The 27,865-nt window shown below is 31.7% G+C and overlaps 2 protein-coding genes across 6 annotated transcripts; one reads left to right on the top strand and one right to left on the bottom strand.

Annotated features, from left to right (window-relative positions):
• LOC109347283 (probable phospholipid-transporting ATPase 8) lies at nucleotides 422-11,240 on the bottom strand. Of its 4 annotated transcripts, none has more exons than XM_019587021.1 (12): nucleotides 7,634-8,710; nucleotides 6,360-7,383; nucleotides 6,023-6,323; nucleotides 5,306-5,416; nucleotides 4,578-4,854; nucleotides 4,372-4,460; nucleotides 4,189-4,297; nucleotides 3,479-3,706; nucleotides 3,234-3,359; nucleotides 2,118-2,216; nucleotides 1,707-1,898; nucleotides 422-1,021 (listed from the first exon to the last, which is right to left on the bottom strand). In XM_019587021.1, the coding sequence occupies exons 1-12, from the start codon at nucleotides 8,024-8,026 to the stop codon at nucleotides 521-523; spliced, it is 3,450 nt and encodes a 1,149-aa protein (XP_019442566.1). In that variant the 5' UTR covers nucleotides 8,027-8,710; the 3' UTR covers nucleotides 422-520. The 4 variants fall into 4 exon arrangements, with proteins under 4 accessions (XP_019442566.1, XP_019442564.1, XP_019442563.1 ...); XM_019587019.1 differs by having other exon boundaries at nucleotides 6,023-6,344; nucleotides 6,375-7,383; XM_019587018.1 differs by adding an exon at nucleotides 11,229-11,240 and having other exon boundaries at nucleotides 423-1,021; nucleotides 6,023-7,383; nucleotides 7,634-8,105.
• LOC109347282 (serine/threonine-protein kinase BLUS1-like) lies at nucleotides 16,606-26,686 on the top strand. Of its 2 annotated transcripts, none has more exons than XM_019587015.1 (21): nucleotides 16,606-16,818; nucleotides 19,084-19,547; nucleotides 20,321-20,575; nucleotides 20,847-20,971; nucleotides 21,081-21,125; nucleotides 21,242-21,323; nucleotides 21,420-21,488; nucleotides 21,573-21,743; nucleotides 21,832-21,897; nucleotides 22,115-22,183; nucleotides 22,290-22,436; nucleotides 22,560-22,633; nucleotides 23,179-23,361; nucleotides 23,754-23,845; nucleotides 23,954-24,024; nucleotides 24,382-24,507; nucleotides 24,592-24,634; nucleotides 24,712-24,770; nucleotides 25,935-25,996; nucleotides 26,078-26,129; nucleotides 26,390-26,686. In XM_019587015.1, the coding sequence occupies exons 2-21, from the start codon at nucleotides 19,380-19,382 to the stop codon at nucleotides 26,432-26,434; spliced, it is 2,004 nt and encodes a 667-aa protein (XP_019442560.1). In that variant the 5' UTR covers nucleotides 16,606-16,818; nucleotides 19,084-19,379; the 3' UTR covers nucleotides 26,435-26,686. The 2 variants fall into 2 exon arrangements, with proteins under 2 accessions (XP_019442560.1, XP_019442561.1); XM_019587016.1 differs by having other exon boundaries at nucleotides 16,607-16,818; nucleotides 24,724-24,770.

The following is a 27,865-nucleotide window of genomic DNA, read 5'->3' as shown; positions in this document are numbered from 1 at the left end:
ATATTGATTTTTTCGGGATCAAATTAGTACATACAAAAATCCAATATACTTATATCTAGAGTTAGAAGTTACTGATGCTGTGGAATTGCTTCTTCCATTAACACATATACATATGCCATTTTTACCACAAATCATGTCTCTACAAATTACTTAAACAAAACAATCGAACATATCTTCTGCCCCACATTTTGTGTCAATCTACGTGTCATTAGTTATGATTGGTTGACAAAATATATTGAAGTTAAAAATTTAATTATTAAATATTTATCTAACTAATCGGCACAATATTGTAGGACAGGAGATTTGGTCCCCTTAAACCATGGGAAACCAAAAAGGAGAAAATTAAAACAAAATAAACAAAAAATATATATTAAAAAAAGCTCTTTATAATGCTTATACTACTTGAATGCCACTTCCAAACTTAGAATAAACCAAATACAATTGAAGTTTAGAAACATTTACACTTGTATCAAAGATATTAATTTTCCATGAACTTTCCTAAACAACTCAAACCCTTCTTCTACTTGTTTTTTCTTTGTATAACATCATGGTACATTGGTAGAAACCTAGTTTGGAAACTCCTATAACAAAAATAAGGTAATAAAACACACACAAGAACCAAAAGTGTAACTAACCAATATAAAGCACTAAAAGCACATGCTTCTAAAAATACCCTATAAGCTGTTGTAGATATAGTTGGTGAAAAATAACCATATACTAACAAAAATATATACCAAAATCCAATGCTACCCCATATGAAAAAATGTTGAATCCATGTGAAGTAGTTAATGGAAAGTGCTATTTGGCAATTTACTGTCCAAACTACACATGTGTACATTGTTACACCAAGTATTTCATAACCAACTATTTGACCATCTTTTCTGAAGGCTTGGTTTAACGATGAATTCGTGGTTACGAAGAATATGAGTAATGAACTAATCACTCCGTTCAGCATCCAGCCGATAATCCGTGGCCAGCTGAAGAGAGTGTCCTCTACTCCCTCTAGATATAGAAAGGGATGCTGTAAAATGAGAGTATAGTTATTACAAGGTCTATAGGCTTCCAATTAATGTAATACTTGGCTTAAATATGTTTCTAGTCTATGAAAATATACATAATTACGATTTTTTTGGTACTACTAAATGTATCCTCTCATCTTATAAGTAAGTAACTAATCGCTTTTGGGGTGCATTGTTGTCTCTCCCAATAAGTGTTGCTCTGAAAAATCGAACTCTCTAATAGGGCCTTATGCCACTAGACCAAAACCCCAAAAAATAAATTTTAGGGACTAAAAACAAAAGTTAAGTATATTTTCAGGGACAAAAACATATTTAAGCCTTAATAATTTAAATGAAGATAATTTTTCGTTTAAATGTGTGAATGACCAATGAAATTTTAGATAAATTATAGATTCAATGATATGCCTTTTTTCACGACACTTCACAGCCACAGAGGATTTCTTAGGGTCCGTTTGCAAGTTGGGTTTAGAGGACAAAAAAGGGAAATGAAAGGCTTCAGAGTCATCTTACAAATGTATTTCACGGCTCTGAAGCCTTCCATTTCCCTACCAACTCGCGAACAGACCATTAAGAACGAGCTTGAGTAAACAACTTAAATAAGTATTTAATCAATAAACATTTTTATAAGAGTTGTTTTTTAAACTTTTTACATGTACATAAGCAATTTAATGCATGACAATGCATTACCTTTAGGCAAAGATGAGCCGAAACATCCTGATCGAAAACACCAAGAGCGATTACCGGAAGTGAAGTGAAGAAGACGTTGTAAAATGACATGTACCAATCGTTGTACGCAGGTTGACCCGAGAAAGAAGCGTAGGCCTCGAACCAAAATAGGGTGAATCCAAATGCAATGTTTTTATAGAAGAAATAGCATATCTGCATCAACAAATAAAACAAGTTATCAGATATGAAACTTTTTTGTCGAAGAAGTTGTCGAAATTTATTGCTGAACAGATTAGAAAAGATTCCTAGAAGGAAAAGGAAAAATGCTAGAATCTCGTCATGATGTTCATTTCAGCATATTGAAGGAACTAAAATTCGAACATGAAACTTTGAGTGGTAAGATTTTGAGAAATAGATGGTGTGTGGTTTTACCATCATCGATATTCGCCTATAGCACCAATGACCATGAACCAATAACAAACGCTCCAAAAATCGGAATTGAGCTATTGCAAAATCACTTGCCATTACAGCCTGTGGACGAAAAAAAAGTTTCTTGAGAAGAAAAAGAAATCAGAAGCTAAAGATAGTCACGTAGACGACGTAACTCACCATTAGTTTATCATACATGCATTGTTACATATGTGAAGGCGGAAGAAAAAGCTATTGAAAAAAGCAGCAAAGAATCATCGATGTCGATATCATGTAACAGAAAAATAATAGTCTGCAGTATAAAAGAATGATACAAAAACAATGTACAATCCCAATCAACTTAATATGTTTGCTATAATACCATATTTACATTACAAAGTAAAAAGGAAAAAATTAAACAACTTGAAAAATCCGATGTTATATACACTTTGTTCGATAGCCACTCTCAAACTATATATCTGATTCAGCGCCGCCAATTTAGACAACTTTATCTACATATATATAGCGATGTTAATAACTCTTACAAGTTACACATTAGACTATGTTTTAATAATGTTTCGCAACATTCTTCTTAAAGGTAATGCAAATATGTCAACCAAATCTAACTTGTTTTCGAGTTTGGAAAAAGTGCTTAGCCTAAAGGTTGAGCAAATAAAATCATATAGTGCACCGATCACCAAACCCGACATAGCAAATTGCACCAAACTTTCTAATCACGAGGCTTCGATTTTCCGATTTTAGGCATAACTTACATAGAAGCTTCATTGTCACAAAACATCATGAAGCTTAGCTGAGCATGCTTCTTGTGAATATTTCATGGCTCAATGCTCGAATACCATGTTAAGGGTTTATCTAAGAAACAGAAAATAAAAGAAGAACAATTGACGAAGTGGATGGATTAGCAAAACTTATTCTAGAATAACCGATTCCTTACATAATAATATGATTACTAATATTATGTTTTATGCGAGTAAGGGCAAGGTAGATCGTAGATTGTGTTTAAATTTACGAATCTCTTCGATTTCTTCATTTATTTTGGACTCGATAGAATGTTTCCTTTTAAATAAAGAACACCTAAAGATACAGCCCAATCATGTCAAACAAAATGTATGTTCATACCTGCATCCCTTCAGCACCACTAATGCCAACACCAATATCAGCCTCCTGAAGCATGCCAACATCATTCGCCCCATCGCCGATAGATAATGTTGCCTTCCCTGTTCCCAATTTCACCAATCTTGTAACCTGCGTTTTTTTCGGGACGTTGTGATATTAATGTTTTGACATCCCCAGCAACAACTATAGACGAAACTTTTATTATTTACATGACATGGAAAATCAAATTGCACATTCTTAATACTCACACGAGCTTTCTGTTTGGGTGAAGATCGGCAGCATATGACAGAAGCACAGTTAGTCGCCAGCTCAAAGAATGAACTCTCCAAATTCTTGCTAAGAGAAAAATCCAAGGACTTCCCATCGATTATCAAGGCAAATGAAGAACTTCCCTTTTCTGTATTAAAACTCTCTTTCGCTGACTTGATTTCGGAAATTCCCTCAAAAATTTGCTTCTTCACGCTTCCAAGAGAGGCCTAAGCAATATTTTTATCAAGGATCTAGAATAACGAAAAAAACTAAATTCCATAAACTTCCCAGTTAAAATATACTTTTGATCCCTATATGTGCCGCTCGTTTTCGACTTGGTCCTCGTACGTACAAAAGTTTCAATTCCGCCATTACAAATACAAGTATTTTCAATTTGGTCCTCACCACTTATTATTGTAGTTACGGTAGATGGACCGAACTCAGATTGATTGTTACATTTAATGGCTAAAGTGAAAATGATTACCACTTGTAGGACCAAAAATACAGTCATTTTCAATTTGGTTCCTATACTTTAAATCCAAGAAACGGCGTTATACGAACTATAAATGACGAGGACAGCATTGAAAATAATGGTACACGTAAGGACTGAATTGAATTTTTTTACATATAGGGACTAAGTTGCAAACAAGCATCACATATAGGAATCGAAAGTATACTTTAACCAAACTTCCAAGATCATGTCATGTACCTTCACTAGAGCCTCCGTATCTCCGTGTTTTTCCAAGGATAAAATGTCAGGTGAATCAAGAGAGATCACTATCTGCTTCATATCTTGCCTAAGTAAACTACAAGCATATCTATAAAAGAAAAACGTGTTAAATTTACGCTACTTCCGTATAAACAGAATCCATCACAAGCCTTGTTGATGTACCCGATGTTTACTGCAGTTTCCATCTTGTCCCCGGTCAATATCCATAACTTGATTCCGGCTTGTGCAAGCTTATCAATACACTCAGGAACCTGCACTTCCAAGTAAATAGATTAAACTTTATCAACTAACTAATAACATAACTAATTATGATCATAAATGCATAACTTATTTAAATAAAGGTTCAAAAATCAAAACTTTATACAGACCCCGCTTTGCAGCCGATCCTCAACCGCGGTAGCACCAAGAAGTATCAAATCTTTTTCCATCTTATCAACAGATGTATCCACCAATGCATCTCGGTTTGCAGATACTGAAGCTTTGGCCTTTGAAAACTCCTCTTCCCACAATTTATATTCTTCTTCACCAAGTTTACGGTATGCGATTACAAGAGTTCTTAAACCAGCTTCGGCATATCTTTTGATATGATCTTTGGTTTCAGCCTCAAACTGTCTTCCATTTTGCGAGAGTCTCTCAAACATAACACTGAATATAGGAAGAGAAATGCAAAATATGACATCACTACATGCAACTCACTCACAATTCCATAAGGAAAAAGTCCAAAAAAACAACCTGAATTGTGCATGATGTACGATTTAGTCCCCGAATTTCAAAAATGTGTAAAAAATACCTCAATTCTGGTTTGGCTGCAAAATGCTCCTTCGCCATCCAAAATGTTAAAATTGGATGGAAAAGTCATGTGGAAAATAGAGTTCGGGGCCCTTTTTACACATTCTTGGAATTCAGAGACTAGTTGCACTTCATGCAATGTTTGGCGTTACTTTCGAACGATGAAGGACTATTTTACACCGAAACCAGAGATCGAGATCTTTTTTACATATGCTTCAAATTTAAGGACTAAATCGCATCATACAAAGTTTAGGAGGTGTTTTGGACTTTTCCGTAAACATAAAGCATTGTGGTTATTCATTGAAACCTGTCTGCACCCTTGCAGAGGAGCAATAATTGATTTTCCTCATTCCTTATTATCACGGACATTCTTTTCCGAGAACTGCTGAACTCTAAGACATGCAGAAGCTGGTACACTCTAGTCATCAAAATTCGGTTAATGAACAATAAATTAAATACAGATTTCCATAAGAATGAAAATGCGCCAAAAGTTGCAATATTAATACAAAAACATACTTGAAAGCATTTTTAATCTGTTTTGGTTAGAAACCAGATGAAACTTTGTTGAGAATAAGCACTGAAATAATATTTATTAAATAAAAATTGAAGAATTTCACATCCGTGGTTACGATTTCGATAGCAACAACCAAGCCTTTACCCAACTCGGTGGGATCAGCTACATGGATCGAATGGCGCCATAATATTCTATCATAAATCATGTTCATTGACAAAGCATTGATCTATAAGTCTTTCTCAACCATTTTGCATATAGTTTTTCTTGGCCTCCCTATTCCTTTCGGAATTGGACTAACCTCCATTTGATCTACTCTCCTTACGAAACTTCTACCGGTGTCCTCCACACATGTTCAAACCACCCGAGGCACGATTCTACCATATTTTCTACAATAAGAGCTACTCCACCTTTCTCCCTAATGCATTCATTTCTAATCCTATCTGAAATTACAGGTTATAAGCAAATAGGGTGAAACTGTAGTTCAAAATATGGTAAAAGGAGCTCGCGAACCTGTCAACCTTTTTTCCGCTTTCATTGATCAGTTCATGCAATGATATGCTTGTTTGCGTCCTTGCACGAAGTTCAAATCCAAGTTCCCTTGCAGCTATGACAAACGCTGCTTCATCCGGCGACTCAGCTTCATACAAAACTTCTCCCGATTCTTCATCTACATCAGGAATAGCTGTATTACAAATACCTAGAACTTGAAAGAACTTCTGTATTATGTCTGAATGTGCTTCATTAACCCATTGTCCATTCATTATGCGCTCATCTCGAAAATTAAATCCCTTAATCCGCTGTTGAGATTCAACTGCATCACTACTTAGGCCTGTCACATCGGATGAAACATCGTCAACTCCAGATTCATGACTTCCCCTTCTCCTTGCAAGTGCTTTCTCCACTTCTGTCATACCACGGCCATATGGAACACCGGCTATGGAACATTTGACAAATTCCATCGAGTTACATGTCAAAGTACCAGTTTTGTCGGACAATATCGTCTCAACCTGTCCGAGTTCCTCATTCAGATTAGACGTGCGTGCACGAGCCGGCCTATCGGTTTCTTCATAATACATTTCCTGATCTCGGTTGATGAATGTACTCTGCAGAACTTTCACAAGTTCTATGGACACGTAAAGTGATATTGGAATCAGATATCCATACAACATAAGAGCAGTCAAAAAATGAAGAATAGCTGCAAACGTCGCGTTCCTAGGATCGTAAAATACAGTCGAATCAGACGGAAGAAGATACCATCTTCTGTACCTTCCATCACTAATATCCCTTTTTGTCTCGACACCAAAAAAGAGAGAACTTATAAAGGATACGAATATCAAGGAACTGAAGAGGATGTAGATTATCTTATCCATTTTCCTCTCGATTTTGCTTCTCTTAGATGGAGGGTCCGTGGAATTCTGCATCACTTTTGTATCCGGGCCAGTAAAGATAACAACACCGTAGATATATTCGGTGTTTTTCAACTTAGAACCTCTTAAAAGGATTTGCTGCAAGGAAAGAGGATACTCTTTATCATCATAGTATAAATTTCCAATAAATAAGTAAAGATTTTCATTTGGATCTTCACATTTGACAATAGCACTAAACTTTCGGAGAGAATTTTCATCGCGAAGATGATTCGTCTCCTCCAAGGCATGCTTTAGTTTTAGATTAGTTTCTCCATCAAGATTCATTGTCTCGACATAGCAAACCCCGTCGTCATATTTTGATGAAAGCAGAAGTAGATCAGCAGGAAAGTATTCGTCCTTATACACTTTAACGATATCACCAACACGGAGTTTCTTCCATCTACTCTCCACAAATGTATGACTCCTACTATATACCTGAACCTTTCGGTTATTTGCCTTTATATCCTGAAGAAATTAAAAAGATTTAGCTCGGAAAATGTTTACTCTAGTAATAATATATTAGATATATAAATGAAAGTCGAAAACATGGCAACACGCATAAAGATAAAAAGAATAAGCACTTTTGAGCTTATCTCAAACTACACTCTTAAATAAGCGCATAACTAAGTTGATTACCCAACCACACCCTGATACATAAACGTCGACCTACATCGAAACTTCCACGTGCTTTAAAGTAAAAGTGGGACATTTTTACCTGCCTTCTTCGCTTCCAATCTTCGACAGCTTCCTTTACCATTGTAGCTCCGATCACAAACAACAAAGGCGCAACAATACTTACGGGCGTATAAGGTGCCAATGCACTAAACGAAACACATGCCACAACAAGAAAGTAGATATTCGCAACCCTCCGGAACTGCTCAAACAATGACTTTGGGATAAAGTTGAAAAATGTATACTTGGTTGTTGAAACATAGTTTCTTCTATAACTCAACCGAATCACTTCCGGATTATCCGGATCGTTGCAATACACAACCCTAGAGAACCCTCTCTGCCCAATTTGTGAATGACCATCTCCATTTACAGATTTGAAACAAGAAAAGGAATATAATTTGCTAAAACTTATCCTCTTTTTGCACCTTTCAGCCATTATTTTCAAAAGGGTTTCTCTTATTTTCAACTATAAATCAAGTATTTCAAACTTATTCTCTAATATACTAATAAATCAACTATAAAGCACAGATTTTTCTTCCTATGTGTTAATAGTTGAACACCATTACCTACTCTTAAGAAAATAAAAGCACCAAAAATAGAAGGAAAATATAAAAACAAATTAGGCCAATCCCTTTACCTAAAATTGGGCACACTCAATAAATGTGAAAGCCAAGATTGAACAAAAAAAGCTAAAATCAAAAAATAAGCTTGATCAACAAAATGAGCTTAAAATACTGAGTTTCTTAGCTTAAGCATACAACAGAAAATGGATCAAGAAGATTTTGCAGCAAACAATAACACAAAGCTGCAACTATTTTTCTCTCTACAATTTGCACCAACCATTATACTCAAATTAAGGTTGAAACTAAGATGGAAAACAAAACAGGTAAAGTTTGAATTTTGAGAAGTTCCATGCACTGATTGAATGCTTTAGATGCAACCCTTTTGTGGGTTGAAGTGAATTGCATAGAAAGAAAGAGAAAAAGTTGAAGATAGCTTTGGTATGTGTAAGTAAGTGTAGTAGTTAATTAAGTAGTTTGCGAATTCTATAAGCAAAGAAATGAGAGAGACAGAAAAGAAACATTGATAGAAACCGACTCCCAAAGTTAAAGTGATTAAAGTATTTGGATAATGAATCGTGTCTCGTTCTGTGTCTGAAGTCAGTCATATATTAACACGTGAATAAAATAAAAAATTTAAAAGAAAAAGTAATAAAATGGAGCACACTCGGATTTATTTGGAATATGGAATAGGAGACGATTTAGGACAAGTGATCTACATCGAAATTATTTAGTATTCAGTATTGAGTACTTGGTCTACTTCTACTGTTTACTGCATTCACTTCAAATGTTGATTCTGTTTACTCGTTCATCACTAATCTCTCTCCTACACGTTTATATATACATCATACTATACCCCACAACATTCATTTTTTTATACTTCAATCTCACTTTAACATAATATTTTAAAATTTGTGCATTGACAGTGTAAAATTTTTTACATTCTCAGTGTATCATTTACCATTGATTTGTATTATTTTTGTTTGAGAGTCAATGATGATTAATAAATCAATGATGGATAATTGACTGACAATGATACATTATTAAATCCTTAAATAAATTAAATATGTGTTTGATTCTCTTTCATAAAATAGTCTAATATGTAAAAACTATATCTTTGATACTCTTCAAGCATTTGAATATATATTTTTTATGTGAAGGATGGTAATTTATCAACAATAATGAATATACCATATTTATGGTAAACTATTTTTATCTAATATTTTATTAACCAATACTCTTATCACATTTGTTAGCAATTGCCTAAAAAGATTTATCAGACTTGTACTCACTTAAAAACAAAGAAAATGGCTAAAAATACTGTTAAGAATAATTGTTATTTAAAAAAATATAATAATTAGTTTCTCTCAAATCCCAACTTTTAAAATCATAATTTATTTAAATACATTAATGAAACTAGCGTATTGACATGCACTGTTGTATCTGTCAATCCGTTTTCCTTTCGTTTGTAATGTATAGTTTGGATTTTATAAATTCAAATATAATTTTTTGCGCTAAATTTACGGTTGAATTTATTCAATTAGTCTAATATTCAATTTTTTAAATAGACTTTTAAAATAAGAGGATAATAAGGATAAAATAAGAAAATAATATTATATGGTTTTTTGGTAGAAATAAAAACATATTGAGGGCAAAATAGGAAAACACAAATTACACTATGATGAGTGATTATTTTGTATTTTCCCTTTATTAATAGTATAGATAAAGTAATCATTTGCTTTGTTGTTTAAAAAACAGTCTTCCGACTCTTTCATTCTTAAATAAAAATAATATAAATGATATATTATTTATATATAAATTTTTACATTTCAATACATATATATTACAATTTTTATCAATGTTCACTTGAAGTTGTCATTGTTGTATACTTTTTTAATACTAAATAAGGAACTAATCTTTTTAAGCATACATGATTGTCTCTCTTAAAAGTATCGCTCCCAGAAATTAAAATCTTGATATTTTAATCATATTCTGAAGATTTAGCCGAATTTTATATCACTAGATTAATATCTTATTGGTCGTGATTGTTGTATACTTCAAAGTATGTTGTCTGCATCAAATGCCACTTTAATAGGAAACTTGATAGAACACTCGAAACCATGTAACACTTTTATGTCTTTTTTTTTCACTTATATTTTGATGTGTTACATTACACGTGTTGTTTTACATTCATAACAGCAAAGCGTCGTTACCTTTGTGGCACTACTACTATTAGATGTGTCTTTATTCTTCATGTCTCAAAGTGAGAATTGTAATAATAATAATAATAATAATAATAATAATAATAATAATAATATTCTTATTTATTTTTATTCACCTTTTGGAAGAGTTGATAGAAAGAGATTGATTGTGCATTTTGGACCACATTTCAATTTTCATTAAAAGGATAATTAGAGCAAGCTTAGGAAATTATTAATGGAAGTCATAAGAATCTAACTTTTTGACATTATTATATTTATATTTTATGTAATTATTTAGTAGTTTATTTGATTTAATTTAGTTTAATTTTATGTAAAACTAATGTTGTAAAACAGGTGAGACAACCATACTCGAAAAATATTAGTTTTTTACCTAAAAAGTAAGAGGATACATTTGATAGTACAAAAAAATTCTCATATAAGAATATTTTGATTCAAGGGAAGAGAGACAAACTCATTTAAGATGATACAGTTATTGATCACAATAAGTGTTATTCAACAAAATTTAACTTCGACTTTTATAATCTTGTAGGATTTCTAAAAACAGGAAGGATTCGCTATTCCAAGAGTAAGTTTTTAAACTTACTTTCTATCTTAGTATCAATTTTAAGAAAATCCAATTATTTGAATTAGTGAGTAAATCTAAATCATTAAATTTCCCTAGAATTAATGGTTAGGATGAAGAGTAATTTCTCACTCACCTAAAAAATTAAAAACCTTAGGGTCGAAGAAATAGACATATAAAATGATAACATCCAAAGATATGAATAGAATGTTCTATATATTACCTTGCCATGTATAAGCATGTGACCAGCATTAACCCTACACAAGGGCACAAGTACCTCTCATGTGGCTATACATACCAAACATCTTTTAGCATTAATGGGTAGGGATGCCCCATGTCATTTGTTGCTTCCTACATAGCTCGGAAAAACTTGTATAGCGATATATATAACACGCCATATTTAAAGATAAATGTATTTTTTGTTTGTTTTAATGACTAAATTTTAATTAAAATTGGATAATAAAGTATTTCCTTATACCAGAAGATAACTTATCTTATCCGGCCAGTAAAAATATGACATGTGTACTGTTTTGTTTAATTTTAAAAACATTTTTGTAAAAAATAATTAAAATTTTGTTAGCTGAATGAGATAACTTATCTCATCATAAAGAATATACATTATTTTCTTAAAATTAAATATTAAATGTATTGTCACTATTTTATTGGTTTCATATACATACATTTGCATATAAGTCTTTGTTAGAAGCTTCTTTGATTATATATAACATAATTACAAAAGTATAATATATATGTTTGTTAGTGTAAAAATTTATACATAATCATATATCATTCACTATTAATTTGAATTACTTTTTGAAAAGTCAATGATTATTAATATGAATGGTATATGAAACAGTAACAATATATAAAACTCATATACAATCAATGCATACCATTTTTTTCTCAACTAGAAAAAATGTCATTTGCATACCATTTTTTTTATATTTACACCAGCTTTCTAATAATGATGTCTCAATTATTGATTGACTAGAATACAAAACGGTTATTATTACATGCATGTTAACTACTTTATATCCATTATTTAATTTAGTAATCAAAGTTAAAAGTCCAAGTAACCTTCTATGAGTAATATTTGGTGTGTAACAATTGTAATATTACAAAGATGATTAATCCTAATCCAAATATGAAGATATTTCTTTACAAATATCGATCAAATTAGTAATTTTTTATGACAAATTTGTGACACTTTATACTTACTATAAATTAATTTGACAAATATTGGTAACCTTTAAGGACAAGTTTGAATTATCATCCTTTTAAAATGCAAATTAGTTCATACAAATTTTTTGATGGATCAAGTATTCACTTTAATTTTAATGTAGAAGAGTTATTATAAAATAAATTAAAATATTAAAATAGCTTTTAAAAAAAATTAGAGGATGGAGTTATTTTATTAAAACATATAATATTAATGAGGTGAAATTGCAAGGGATGGAGTTCCATCACTAGATTTTTATGGTAAGTATGGAACTTTAATATTTTCCATGCTGTGCTGAGCTCATTGAGATAGAAGAAGAATGGTTATGATTATGAGTTTTATCATTTATGTGCATAGATTTAAACTCTATTATATTATGGTCATGCATCTATCTTTTCAAATTAATACAAGTTGTCCTTAGTTAAGTCCCCATGGCCCATAATATTTAAAGTAACCTTACAATTTAATGGGTGCTTACAAATATATTGACAATTTATAGATTGTTTATTAAGAAAGTCCTCATGTCCATAACAAAATTTAAACTCACAATTGGACCAATTCTTTATTAATTAGTTTAGTTTAGTTTGGTTATGATCGGGTTCGAATATAGTTAGGTGTCATTGGGTCTAGGGCTATATTCAAACAATTAGACATAGTGAATATTTAGGGTCGGGTAAGTGACAAGTATGACTCGACTCAACCTATCATATCAATCATTACTCATTCATTATATTTGTATGTATACATATTCAATTGTGTACATAGTAATATCATCTCTTTGGTTAGTAGTATCATTGATTCTATATATATATATATATATATATATATATATATATATATCGATTCATATGTCAAGTTACATATCTATACTAATAAGTAATATTGAGAATAATTTATCTAAAAAGAGTATGTTTTATATTTAGTCTAGAATCGAGTTCGGGTTCAAAGACTAATCTGATTAATATTTGAGATTGGATTAGTAGTTTCAGGTCTAGGATCAGATTTTGATTCAAAAAAATAATTTTACCAAATGACTTATGCTATTGATATGATGCAAATAATCCCACCAAATTTGACAATCATGCAACTATCTCTTAAGAAATATTCATCAATGACTTGTGCTATTGATATCACTATACTCAAATGGTACATCAATCTATCTATGAATTAGTTCCAAAGTTACACCTTACTCCTCTACTAGACTCACTCTATTTGGTCAATGTTGGAATGTGATGTGTCCCTTTCTTATAGTTAACCATAATAATTGTCTTAGGTTGATTTGGATAATGTCATTAAAATCACAACATTTTTCACCAACTTGTTGCCTTGGAAGAAAATTAAAGTCACAATTTAAAACGTAAATCTTAAGGCTTTATTCATGAAAGGAAATATACAATTTCGATTCGTGTCCTCATATATGTCCTAAGTTAATTAAAATACATCATTCAATTAAATAGAAAAAATATAAAAACAAAATTATATTTTCCAACCTCTTTTACTTAATGAAGGATATGCATACATGCCCTAAATATTTTTAGATGGTGAAACTAATTTTATTTCAGTCGCTCGATAATACTATTTACTACCCGAGTCATCATAAAATAAAGTTTCATAGCCACTTAATATGAATTATGGCCTCAAAACATGTCACAAATTCAACTTCCATAGTAGATTTAATAATAACAATATGTTTTACACTCTTCCATGAGATAACACCTTCAGCTAATAAAAATATATAACCGAAATTAGACTTTCTTGTATCCATACATCGGCAAAGTCTAAATCCGAATATCGAATCACCTCAAGATGATCAGTTCTGTAATTGATATGTGTTTATATAAATAATGTTGCACGCTAAATACTAAATAGACTGCTCAACAACAAAAGAGAACAAAAATGCTATCTTAAGATGGTCAATAATTATGCATGCAGATTGTTCCAACTTAAATAACTTCAAATCGTGACAATTAAAATATTACTTATATTTTATCAAAGGTTTAATTTTGAATAAAAACGAGAAAAAAATGTATGTATTAACAGTATATGAATTTTATATATTGTTATTGTATTATTTATCATTCATATTTAATCATCATTGATTCTTAAGAAAAAGAGAGATACTTTGATCTTAATAATCTTTGTAATGGCAACAAAATATTACTCATTGCATGTTTTTTAATCAATCAACTCATCGTTTATTAGTTATTTACTTTTAAATAAAAATAATACATGTTAATCATATATAATGTAATAACCATACAAAAATTTACATTAAAAATACATATGGGTGGATTTAGGATTTGTTGTAGGGGTGCAAGTTGTATCAAATGTAATGTTATTAAATTCAGTTTAGACCGGCCAATTCGACTTAGAACAAACACCTAACCGGTCTAAGTGACTCATTAGATAAGCCATGAAATAACCTTTATGAATCAGGTATACCTAACTACTTTGTGCATAAAATCAATAACTTTGTTGATCACACCAGCATGATCAATTTATTTAAAAATGTCATCTTTGGAAGGAAAAAATTGTTGACCTTTTAAAATATTTGTAGTTACATTTATTGTTATTGGAACTTTGTTTGTCATTTGTTAACTTATGTTGTAACAAATCTTTAGTTTTAAATTAAGTTTTATACTTATTTGACCATTTTATTTTTGCCATTAAAAACTAAAATCTCTGTTTTTTTTATGATGCTTTAACTTATTTGTAAGTTAATGTTAAATAATGTGAAACAATTTAATTTGTCTAATTAGTGACCCACTAGACCGATTATTCACCCAATAATAATATAACTAAGTTGATGACTAATTTGAATTTAATAAAACTAATTAAGTTGTTTAAAATGTATGAGAATATTACAAATAGAAGAGAGTGATACAATTTTATATAATCAAAATGTATTACATACCATTTTTTATTGGGTGTGCACATGCATGCTCTAGCTTTTATGTGGCCCAACCACTCAATATTAAACCCTTTTTAAATTAATACTTTTCAATTTTTTCCTAGGTGAGTATGTCCATATATTAATTTTCTATTTTTTCATGACATTTGTAGCTTAGGCAAAACTTTAGATCTTGATGCTCCTCACATAAAGTAAAAGTGCTAGGGGATTTTGAATATGAGGTCATGGTATTTGAATAATGGAAAAAGAAATTCTAAAAAAGATGATTTTATTTTGGGAAAGGTAAATTAATGTTAAAGATTATTCTAAAATAAAACAAGTTTAATTAGTATAAAGATTCATATGCATTCAATATTAATTTGTATTATTTTTTAAAGACTTAATAATGATTAAATATAAATACTTGATAATATGAAAATGTATAAAACTCATATACTATGAGTACGTATATTTTATTCTCAAAGAAAAATTTGATAATAGGTTATATAATGTTATATCTAATTAGAGCGTATTGATTAAGCTCTTAAAGTTCCTCACTGAAAACTCGTTGTAAAATATATCTATATTATCTATACTATTATATGAAATTAAAACTTTTAAAAAAGACATGACCAATTTTACAAGTGTAATTTATGTATTCTAATTTCGTCTTGAATTATAAAATCATTTACATTAAAAAATTCAATATAATTATATAAATTATTTCTTTATTATCTCTAAAGAAACTTACTATAACTCACTTGATTACAAATCCAATTGGTTTAACCAACAATTTGTATAATAAATGTACTTTATTGAAAAGGAGTCAATTTTGACATATGCATGCAAAGAAAGAAGTCTTCTCCATTTTTTTACAATTCTTTGTCCCTTAATTCTTTACCAATTTGAATTTGTTAAAGTTGTACTCTTTTCTTTTTGTGATCACTTTAGTTTTTTATTTTGTAGTGAGAATATATGATAAAGTTAACATTTTTAAAGATATGTCAAAAAACAATTAGATCAAAGACTATTGACTCATTCTTTATAATAAGATAATTCCTTTGCAATAATTTCATAATGTGAATCGAGGAATAGAGCATTATTTATCAACATGCTAGTATATAATAATTATCATATAATTGTACACTCAATTAGAGTCTTTTTGTTTCGAAACTTCGATCAAAGTAAATCAAAATAAATAGTTAAAAAAAAATAATGTATCTAAAAGATTTCTATAAATGATATAACACTAGCACTCCTCATAAAACAAGAAATTGATTTTGATTCATTTCTATACTCAAACCTAATTCATTATTCCAAGCAAAAATAAAAACATAACTAACGAGTATTTCTATTTTTTTGGTATTGTCAGAAATATTCTTTTATCTGATTGTAAAAGAACCAATCTCTTTCAGAGTGCGTGAAATTCCCTTTCAACAATTATCATTCTCAGGAATAATCCAACCTTGACTTTTTTATCTTTTCCAGGATCAAACAAAATCTTAGGTAAATGAAAACTTTTAAAAAAACAACTGGTTGAAAAATATGAGAGTCTACAAATATCTAAAAAGAAAAGAAAAGAAAAAGAGAAGAAAGAGATTCAATGAGAGTTGAACTGTTACAAACACAAAAACCATAGAGTGAGTGAGTTTCATTCATTCACATCACTACTTCAAATCTATCTTCTCATTCTTCTTCTTCTTCTTCTTCTTCTTCTTCTTCTTTTCATTCTCCGATTCGGTGTCGTTTTGATCCCATTCTCAGATTCAATTCAAGTAAACTACTCTAACCCTATTTTCCTGTATTTCTGTTCATTATTCATTCTTATGTACTAATTCAATTCGATGATTTGTGTTTTTAATCAATTAAGCTCCGAATTTCAATTATTAATTGAAAAAATTGAAGAAAAAAATAATTTTATTTATTTATTTTTTCATAGTGTTTTTTGTTTTACTAATTCTTGGCTTTATGGGGTTTATTGATCAAATGCATGTGTATATAGGGATTTGTATTTTGTTGAAGTTGGAAGTTATGTCAATTTTGTGTGTCTTTTGGATTTGCTATAAAAATGCATATCTACATGCTGAAGCTGAAGGAAAAAGGTTTTGCAGTTATAGTGCTGTTGAAAATGGAATTCTTTTGAAAATGATGCAAATTTTTCGGAGAATTGATGAGAAAGATAGTTTTTTGTTTTTGAAATTTTGGTTTTTTTATAGGAGGTATGAATTGATTTTGTATGCAAATTAATCTGACAGCTAAGAAGCATGCTTTGCCAGTCGGATGCTTGAATAGGTTTTGATTTTAAATTTACAAATACACATGGGGCACAACAACGTTTTGATGAATGATTGTATTTTATTGTATCTAGGAAACATTGATGTGGTTATTCTACTTTTGGATGTGTTCTTTTTAATATTATGCCATTTATTTGTCATATGTTAGACATGTCATTTCATGTTAATTGTTAGAATTTTCCATTTCCAAGTGTTGGTAACTTGGCATCGGCATCATGTTAGAATTTTCCATTTCCAAGTGTTGTTATCATCGTTGTATTAGAATTTTATGTTTCCAAGTGTTGGCATCATCATCATATTAAATTTTCCATTTTCAAGAGTTGGTATCATGTCGTATCTGTGTCCAGTAGGTTACTAGTCTAGCAGTCATTCACATATTGTTAGACTTGGTATCATATTGTTTCTTAGACGTACACATAGTTTCTGGGAGTTGGCATCATGCCATATCTTAGATGTGTTGTTTCATGTAATTATTAGAAGGTTTCACTTCCAAGAGTTGGTATCACGTGGCATTGGGGTCCAGTAGTTTCCTAGTCAAACGTTCATACATAACCAACACTGCCATTTCCCCAATTTGATGAAAAAAGTGGAAACCAATTCTGAGCAGTGAACAGGCAGCCCACACAACACACATATCAAGGGAAAGTGCCTTGTTTGGGCTTTGCACTTGCAGCATATCATTTGTATTAATTCCATCAACCACCACAACCCAAATGAAATACATGACCTTAGAGGGAGCTTTGAACTTCCAAAGGGTTTATCAAGAATGACTGTTGCACTATCCAGACAACGAGTAAGGATTTGGATGAAAACACCCGGTAAGAGTCCACGGATAGAAGACAGATAAAAATAGTCAAGGAGACCCGAAATAAACTTCAATACAGAAAGTTTCCTATCATCTTATGAAAAAGTGAAAGTTCCATGACGAAACAGAATCTTGAATGCTATGAAAATTGTGGATGGGAGAGTTATGTAAGGAAGAAAGACAGTAAAGATGTGGGGAAGCATATCTAAAAGGCTTTCTCCTACCCAAAGATCCTCTTGAAAAGGACATGAGAATCGATACCCACCTTCAATGAAAGCAAAGACTTAAATTTCCACGGACTAAAATGGGCGCTCAGTTTGATATTTTGGCATTCCACCCATTCCTATCTAATTTTTTTTAATATAGAACCATTTAGCGAGTGAAAATATATCATAGACTGAGTTAGATGGTGGATTTTGTTAAGCATCATGGTTGGTTGGATCTAGTTTCGGGCCTCCTAGTTTAGAAGTGTTGAAAAAGATTGGAACAAGATGATAGGAAGCATGTGAAGGTCAAAGGTAATGAATATGACAATGTGCTACATATCCCGACCCTCAAACTACTATTTATACTAATTCTACAGCTACACAAAAAACATACACCTTCTACTTTGGATGTCTAGCATACTACAAGAGACCCCTCTCGTAATACTGAAGACTTGCCTAAAACTTTAATTCTCCTTTACTAAATGTGACGAAGACTAGTTTACTGTGTTTGTATGTGTCATTAATTTTCTATAGATCCTATTAATTTTTTTCTATACATTCATGCTTGTGTGTGTTTATAGATACATACAATTGGTATCGTTCCTCGAGTTAGTGTTGCATTAACTTATGATTCTCTCTTCTAATTCTGTTCCATGACAGTTTTTGAACTTGTAGGGACAATTGTTAGTTTTATCAAATACTGAGTGGGCCTGCCTTTTCTCACTTTTGTTGCAGATATTGGAGATTGATTTCCTCTGGTTCTTGTCTCATGGTGTTTTAGTCACATAACACATGATAGTACCTGTTAAATTATTTGAGTTTTGAGATAAGTTATTTGGATTATTAATTAGTATTAAATGAGAGCAATAGTATGTTATTAATTATCATTGGAGTTGAAAGGAAATTTTTGGTTGGATAAATTAAAAAACATCTTCACAAGGTTGTTGGATGCACTTTCTAGATTGTTATATATTTTTGTTCAGTGGTATATTTAAAGAAGGGGGTGTAGATATTATGATATAAGAAGAAAAATGGAGCATGCATCAGAAAAAAGGTTTCCTCTCCATGCAAAAGATTATGAATTATATGAAGAAGTTGGTGAAGGTGTTAGTGCCTCGGTATACAGGGCCCTCTGTATTCCTCTCAATGAGACAGTTGCCATCAAGGTTCTCGATCTCGAGAAGTGCAATAACGATCTGGTATGGAGGCTATCCTCTTATACAATATGTGATGTTTATTAATTTCAGTTTCATTTTTGTGCGATAAGTTGATTGCATATTTGGTTACTATCTTTGAAATTATGGAAATCTTTATGATTTTATTAGGGTGTAAAAAATATTGTGCTTGTAACAAAAGGGCCATTGCTTGTACTTGCTTAGCTGCCATGGGATGAGGCTCTTTACCTGCAAGGCTTCTTAGAATCCTATTGTCCGGTCCAGTCTAACCAATAACCATGTATATGGCATCACTATTTTTTTGATAGAAGAAGGATTTATGAGAACAGTGAGAAAAAATTACAAAGAAGGGGGAGGACAAGGAATACTGAAGCAAGAGTAAAACAGAAACCAAACAAGAAAGCAGACAAATAAACGTGACAAGGATTTCCAGTACCTTGACATATATGTTAATGAAACCGCATTAACAAAGCTTCCAATCACTATATTTAGTGAAAACATTTAAATATTGCTGCTACATGCTTGTATTCAATGGTTAATGAAAATTTAACAAGGATGGTTCCTGTCATCATTACAGTGTTTGGTAATAAATATGTATCTATGTCTGTCAAGTTCACTCTTTCAGTATATTGAATTAAAACGTGTAGTTGCATGGTTGACTTCATTTTCCTTAAAAAGGGATAATTTCATTAATTGTTCAATGTTTGATATTAAATTGTATGTTCATCCATGCATGTGTGTATTCGACTGCTGTCATATTGCTTGCATTTTTAATCCTAACTAAGCAAATTATACAGGATGGCATTAGGAGAGAGGTGCAGACCATGAGCTTGATTAATCATTCAAATGTTTTACGGGCACATTGCTCTTTTACCGCTGGACACAACCTTTGGATTGTGATGCCATACATGGCTGGAGGGTCTTGCCTTCACATAATGAAATCTTCTTATCCTGAGGGTTTTGACGAACCTGTTATTGCTACTTTATTGCTTGAGGTTCTCAAGGCTCTTGTCTATCTTCATGCCCATGGTCACATACATAGAGATATTAAGGTATTGGGATGCATCTTGACCGGCATATGTCTTTTTTTAAAAGACATGCACCCTTTTGATTTTGAGAATATGACAGTTAGAATTCTTAATCTTAACTTGAGTTTAATTGTGCGATTAAATCTGAGATTTCGAAGGAACTCAATTTTCTGCTTTTGTGGTGCTTTTAGAGCTGTATCTGAATCGAGGAATAAATTTCTATTTTTTCTCTCTGCTCCCACTTGTTTGGATTTCTGGTCTTTTCTTTCTCCTCTTAATGTTTTTAACTATGCAGGCTGGGAATATTTTGCTTGATTCTAATGGTTCAGTCAAAGTAGCTGACTTTGGGGTGTCAGCATGTATGTTCGATACTGGAGATAGGCAGCGTTCGAGAAATACTTTTGTTGGAACACCTTGCTGGTACCATTTACTTTCTATTGAGCATCTTCTATTGTAGTTTTCATAGAAATTTGGCCACCATCATCTTAACATGACTATGAAAGCTTTAAATTGTGTTTATTTTTCACAGGATGGCTCCTGAAGTCATGCAGCAATTGCATGGATATGATTTTAAGTGAGTGTCTTCTATTCGTCACGCCCCATAGGCTTAATGACTTTTTCGTTTTCGATCTTGCTCCCTGATATCTTAGTCTTTGCTGAGTTATTTATTTTTATTTTATCTATAAACAGAGCAGATATATGGTCATTTGGTATCACGGCACTTGAACTTGCTCATGGTCATGCTCCATTTTCCAAGTATCCACCGATGAAAGTAATTTACTTGTCTTCTAAATTTACTTGCATTAGCACTTCTCTGCTTGTTTTTTGTAAACTCGGGGTTTTATTCTTTCCCTTTCTCTCGATGCAGGTTTTACTAATGACTTTGCAAAATGCCCCTCCTGGTCTCGATTATGAAAGAGACAAGAGATTTTCAAAGGTTTGTGGTATTCACTCAAAACTTTTACCATTTTCGCTTCTAAAGTTTGTTCACGTATATTAACTATTCGTCCTCCCTTCCCAGTCTTTCAAAGAGTTGGTTGCCACCTGCTTAGTGAAAGATCCAAAGAAACGTCCAAGTTCAGAAAAGCTTTTAAAGCATCACTTCTTTAAACATGCCCGTCCCACCAGTTATCTTGCTCGCACCATTCTAGATGGCCTTGCTCCATTAGGAGATCGTTTTAGAATGCTGAAGGTTTGCTGTTTATTTCCAGATTCTTCTGTCCCAACTAAAAATGGTTTGCTTTAGCTACCACTCTTCTCACTTGCTTTTTGCCTTCCAGGCAAAAGAGGCAGATTTACTGGTGCAGAACAAGGCTCTTTACGAGGATAAGGAACAATTATCTCAGGTAGGATTGTTTTAAATTATGTTTAGTAATTAGTTATGTGTGCTTTTGGTATGGTCTATGCAAGATGGTGATTTTTATGAGTGCGGCCTCTTGTCATGCCAACAACATTGAGTATATTTTGTTCTGTTATATCCCCACGTCCGGTGCTTCATTTTGCAATTAAACCTTGAAGAAAAATAGTATATCATGTTTGATCGTAAAACTATTTCATGTACAGAAAGAGTATATTCGAGGAATTAGTGCCTGGAATTTCAACCTGGAGGATTTAAAAACTCAAGCTGCTCTCGTGAGTACTTCCATGTTCATACTTTTCTTATTTATTTATTTTAATTGGGTGGAAAAGTCTGGCATTATTATCTATTTCCTTGTAAACATTTTTGTGTTGCCTACAGATTCAAGATGATGGCATCCCAAATGCAGAAGTGCTACAAATGGATAAGAAGCAGGACAACCAATATGATGACTTCAAGATTCCAGCAGAGACGCTATCTGCAGTTGCACCTAATCATTTAGATGCTGCACCCACATTGGATAAGGAGGTACTGTTATTGTCCTCAAATGATCTATTACATTCTTGAATTTCTTCACTTCACTCCTAAGCCTTTTTTTAGTATACACATTATGTCTGGATTTGTAGTATTTACATTTAGATCTTATTTCAGGATGGATTCAACAATCTTCAAGATTTGGAGAGTTCACTTGGTTCATTTCCTATTAAACCTCTCCAAGCACTTAAGTATTGTTATTCCTCCAAAAAAAGTTCTACTTTATTTATTTCTTTTCAAGTGCTAGCGTGTTTGGGTTATGATATCATGTGTTTCTAGTTTTCTAGATGCTTATGTTTCTAGCTAACACAATGTTGAAATTAGTTAAAAAGTTGGTATAATTTTTTTGAAGTTATTATAGTGTAGTGCTTATGGAATACGAAGTGAGTTCTGTGTTTCTTTCCAATATCAATTCTTCATTAAATCCAGTATCTAGTATACAATATCTCAAATTTTCTCTCTCTTTTTATCTGTGTATAAAAATTCCTTTAAAAGTTTATGTACTATTCTTTCAGATCCATTTCATCATTCATCTATAGAAGTATAATATGCTATACAATGATGTATTGCATGATAAAGAATTAAAAAATTGTTGTGGCTAAGAAGATAGGAATTTGAATAGTCAACTGAGAAGTTTTTGTGCCGAGTGGTTTATTTTCTAAAATTATGTACAAGTCTATTTGGCAATGCTGTTCCATTAGAGATTATTTTATATTTTGATATGTAATTTATGCAGAGGTTGTTTTGATATATGTGAGGATGATGTCAATAATACTAGTCCAAGAGACAACAATGAAAGTTCTGGACCAAGTAGTTCGTTGCCGCAAAATGCTATAAATCAGAATAAAAAGTTTTCGAGTGGTTCTTTGTTGCCTGATAATTTTCTTTCTCCGAAAAAGGTTGTTACTGATGGGGACAGGTATGTTTTTATCTTCTACAGCAACTTGTATTGCTTCATTTTTTCTCTGTTTTCCAGATTTGTTTCTAGAACTTCTACACATATTCTTTCCTGGAAATGAGTTATTTATTTAAGGGATTTAAGCTGGCTGAAGAAAATATCTGAGATTTGTAACAATTTATGCAGTCTCCTTATCTCTCTTATTTATGGGAGCTATCATTAATAAATTGTCATTGCTTTATATAATGAAACATGATTATTGAGAATTTTATAAAGAATTTGGTATCTTCTGAAAGCCTGACTTTGTAATGATCTTAATGTGAGAATTGGAATAATTTCTCTATCTAGATATTCTTGTTGCTGTGTTTGACTTGCAATGTTTGTATTTTGATATGCTCTGTGTATTTTCAAAGGGATTACCTACAAACGAAATATTATTCTGAGCGCAATCATAGTGGTCCATTGTTACTTCGGCAAAAGAGAGATACCAACAACCTTCCTTTGGGTATGCATATTTTTCCTGCTAACGTGACTGATATGTGATCATCTTTCTTTTATTATTTTTCTTGGGAAATGGTTCTTACATATTTTTTAATGCTTTTTCTCTATGCAGTTGATGACACATCAGAAGGTGCAGTTGTCCAGCGCAAGGGGCGGTTTAAGGTCACATCGGCAGATCCAATGGTATGTATTACATGACATATCATATTTAACTATTTTCTCTCTCACTACCAAGCTTCGATCCTTGAAGAAGCTTTCTTTGTGTGCTGAAACAAAGGGTACAGTCATATACTCATATGTCTGAATCCTGAATTTTTCCTATTACTTTCTGGTTAGCTCTTTCAAGTCTGATTCTATGTAGACTATATTACTTATTAAAGTATGTACTCCTTCCCCTTGCTCCGCTGAGACAATATAAAAGACTTGGTTGGATTTATGTGTTCTTAAATGTTTACTGCACTGATATTGAGGATGGAACTTCGGCAATTTATGTTTTAAGCAATGCCTTTGTAACTATTGTCATTTATTTTACTCATTCAGGGTCCTTCAAATAGCAATTCTGGCCCAGTTTTTGGAGGTCCTAGCAGTCCACCGAATCAGAAATCCGTGGCTGCCTCTATTCTTCATCCACTGCAGTGTATCTTGCAACAGAACAGTTTGCAGAGGGTATGTTTCTATTGCATCTCTTTTTTCTTTTTTATTTTCAATTGAAATGACAAGTCTAGGCATTTTTCTAATGTATTTTGACAGGAAGAAATTATTAAATTAATAAAGTATGCTGAAAATTCTTCTGGTAATGCTTTCTCTCTTTTATTTATATGCATATCGACCCTTAAAACTGGCAAATACATTATTTTAGATTATTTTCTTCACTTGTTACAGCCAAGAATACAGAATCGGCCGAGGCAGGGGCAGTTGATCATTCACAGGTACAATTGTGCCCTTATTCTCTGAATAGCTTTGAAAATATACATTATGCTACAAAAAAATGTGTCTAATAAAAAATTGTTGTAATTTGTAAATATCTTAGATCATTACTATGGATGTAGTAACATGATAATGTTATTGTTGCTTTATGTTATGACGTGATTATAACTAGCATGTATTATGATCTATCAAACAAAGTGAAGATTTTAACTAGCATGTAAGCACATCCAAATGCATTATCTATTTATTGTGCTTGTGGTTGGAATGTTGGATACAACTTCTTAAAATAGATGAACTTGGCCTACAACCCCTCCTTGCACAAGGTCATAGATATCCTTTGTTAGCATACAATAAAATAAAGGAAAATAAGTTCTGTTGGTTTTTTATTCACTCAATTATACATACAAGCAAGTAAATAGAAAATTGATTGCTGATCCATTCAGTTGGGAGTTAGATATGTGAATCAATCCAAAAATGTGTAACTTTTAGAGAGAGATTTGTTTTGTATAGCCAAGGGTATCCCCTCACCCTATGAATAAGAAACTAATCACTTTCGGGGTGTGTGACTGCCCCTCCCAGGAATCAAATTTTTGACTTAGTACGATATCCAAGGATCCAATGAGGTCTTATTCCACTAGATCAACGCTTCGTTGGTAGAGAGAGAATAATATAATTAAAGAATGCATTTTTTGGTCTTACCATGACTTATCTCTTTAAGAACAAATGTATTTGTTCTTGTGTTGTATTTGCAACATTCCATCCATTCCTAAGTCAATTCCCTCCATTCCTAAGTCAATTCCTTCCTTTCTCTTTCTCAATGTTCTAAAATTGTATTTCTATTGTCAAATCATTCTTGTAGCTGCTCATGCTTGGTTTGGTTATCTTGAACATGTCTAATTGCTTTATATGAGCATGCTGCCGAATTGTTTTTAATTCCGATACAATTTCGTAACATCTTTAACTATTGTCCAATACAATGTTTTGAAACAAAAGTTAGCACAATTTGTATCAAATTAAAAATGAAGTTAAAGCCTAGTACAAAAACAGTTATCCTTCTTCTTTTTTTCCCTGTTCGATAGGAGTGGGTCAAGAAATATTTTGATAACTCATGTTACATAAATTTGCTTGCTTTCTTTGTTAGATAGACTCATTTGTGCAACTTGCAGGTACCACCTGTGACAAGTAGGGAGAAAGAGCTGAATTTTCAGGTGATTCAACTCCAACAGAGGTATATGATTGTTATTACAATTATGATTTGTTTCTTTAAGTTTAAGTTCCACAATCCTCTTATTTTCAACTCTTATGTCAGCATTGGGACTCTTGTTGAGGAACTTCAAAAACAAAGATTGAGAAATGTTCAGGTATGTTAATCACAATAACACATTGAAGAACAACAAGTATCTTACCTTCTCTTTGGTTTTTTGGCTCACCTGTCGGTCTATTTACGAGTTGAGTTTTAGTGGGGAAGGGAAGGAAATGGAAGGCTTCAGAGCCGTGAAATATACTTATGAGATGACTCTGAAGCTTTTCCTATTCATTTTTTCTCCTCCAAAACTCAACTCAGAAACGGACCCGAAGTTATCATTTAAGGTATCTATCTTACCTTGTGTTTGGTTTGCAGTTAGAGAAGCAATTGAGCTCTAAGGCCAACAAAGTTGAAAAATGAAGAACAAGATAATGAATGGTTTGATGGATAAGATTGAGAACATATGTGTGAACTTACACCATTTATTGAGATGATATTCCTTAAGTAATTGGTATAATGTAATTTATTGAGCAGATATAATGAGATCATGTAATTAAAACACCTTCACCCACCCCTCATTTATATCAATGCATGTAATAATAAACTATAAGATTGGTAGAATTATTGAACATGAGTATAGAATTATTCATATGGATTTTTAAAATGTGACAATGGTTTAAATGTTTTTTATCATTATATTAATGTGTCATGATGGTTTTAGTTTATTTTCCACATAAGCATCATAGTCTATTTTCTTTGCAAGTAACTAATCTATTTCGGGTTGGTGTTGATTTTCGCTCTCACTGTTAATTTCGAGGTTTGGAACAACTGCCTCCCTTTCCATGTGACACTTAAACGTAGCACCCGAGTTCCTTAAAATTCATTAGTAATTTATTGTTCTGAGATTTTTTTAGTATTATTAAAGGTATCTCTTATCTTTTGACAAGAAATTAATTTCTTTCAGGGTGTATATTTGTCTTTCCAATAATATTGTTCCTAGGAGTTAACCGAAAACAAAACCAAGGGTTGGTTTAGTGGATAAGATAAGAGAGACATAAAATGAAATTATAGTTTCTCTTATCATTTTGCAATCTAAAATTTGGAAAGCTAATAATTAATATGATAAATAAGGCTATCTCATTGACCTATATCATGTGAACATAGTGTATTGGCAAATCAGATATTTAACGATCGACTATTAAAGTGTTGTAATCGATTACTTCATTTTATTTTAAATAGATTAAATTTATTCATACATGTTGATTCTTTCGGTAAAAAAATGTCTGAATTTGTTTATCGTATGTTAGCATCCATATCAATAAATTTAATACCTTAAAGTTTTGGATTAAAATATAAACATCTACTTACATAATTATTTGCTAAGCCCATTTGTAAGTATCTCATTTCTTTAGCTCACATTTGTTTTATAACATTATAATTTTCAACGTTGAAAAAAAGGAACGATAATATTTTCATTCAATCAACTAGAAATACATAGATAATATTGTTTTTGTTGACATCTCTATATCAAAAAGATATTGGACTGTAATTAATTTAACTCGAGTTAAAACTCATTAAATGAGGCAAAACTCTACCATATTTATTATTCTCATCTGTTATAATATTCAAAGTTGAGATCTTAAAAAAAAAAACTTCTTCACTTAGACAAATAAAAAACTATAGTAACGTACACATGAGTTTGAATGTTGAATTGTTGATAAATGTTAAATCATATATAATTAGCTGGTCTCATATTACAACTTTTTTTTGTCTCCCTTTGTTAGATGATGCCATAATATGAGTATTATTTTGGACCGTGATGTCAATTTTTGGCTAAAGCTATTTTCAAAT

Source organism: Lupinus angustifolius, chromosome LG05 (genome assembly GCF_001865875.1).
Source record: "Lupinus angustifolius cultivar Tanjil chromosome LG05, LupAngTanjil_v1.0, whole genome shotgun sequence".
NCBI classification, from domain to species: Eukaryota; Viridiplantae; Streptophyta; class Magnoliopsida; order Fabales; family Fabaceae; genus Lupinus; species Lupinus angustifolius.
Note: the sequence above shows the minus strand (reverse complement) of the source record. Positions and strands in the feature narration are given on the sequence as shown.

Excerpts from the sequence above, each read along its gene's own strand:
- LOC109347283 (XM_019587018.1), bottom strand. The coding sequence starts at position 8,026 with ATGGCTGAAAGGTGCAAAAAGAGGATAAGTTTTAGCAAATTATATTCC. Across the intron at positions 7,384-7,633 it reads ATTGGAAGCGAAGAAGGCAG|GATATAAAGGCAAATAACCG; the intron begins GTAAAAATGTCC and ends TAATTTCTTCAG. Across the intron at positions 1,899-2,117 it reads ATAGGCGAATATCGATGATG|ATATGCTATTTCTTCTATAA; the intron begins GTAAAACCACAC and ends TTGTTGATGCAG.
- LOC109347282 (XM_019587015.1), top strand. The coding sequence starts at position 19,380 with ATGGAGCATGCATCAGAAAAAAGGTTTCCTCTCCATGCAAAAGATTAT. Across the intron at positions 20,576-20,846 it reads ACATACATAGAGATATTAAG|GCTGGGAATATTTTGCTTGA; the intron begins GTATTGGGATGC and ends TTAACTATGCAG. Across the intron at positions 23,846-23,953 it reads TACCAACAACCTTCCTTTGG|TTGATGACACATCAGAAGGT; the intron begins GTATGCATATTT and ends TTCTCTATGCAG.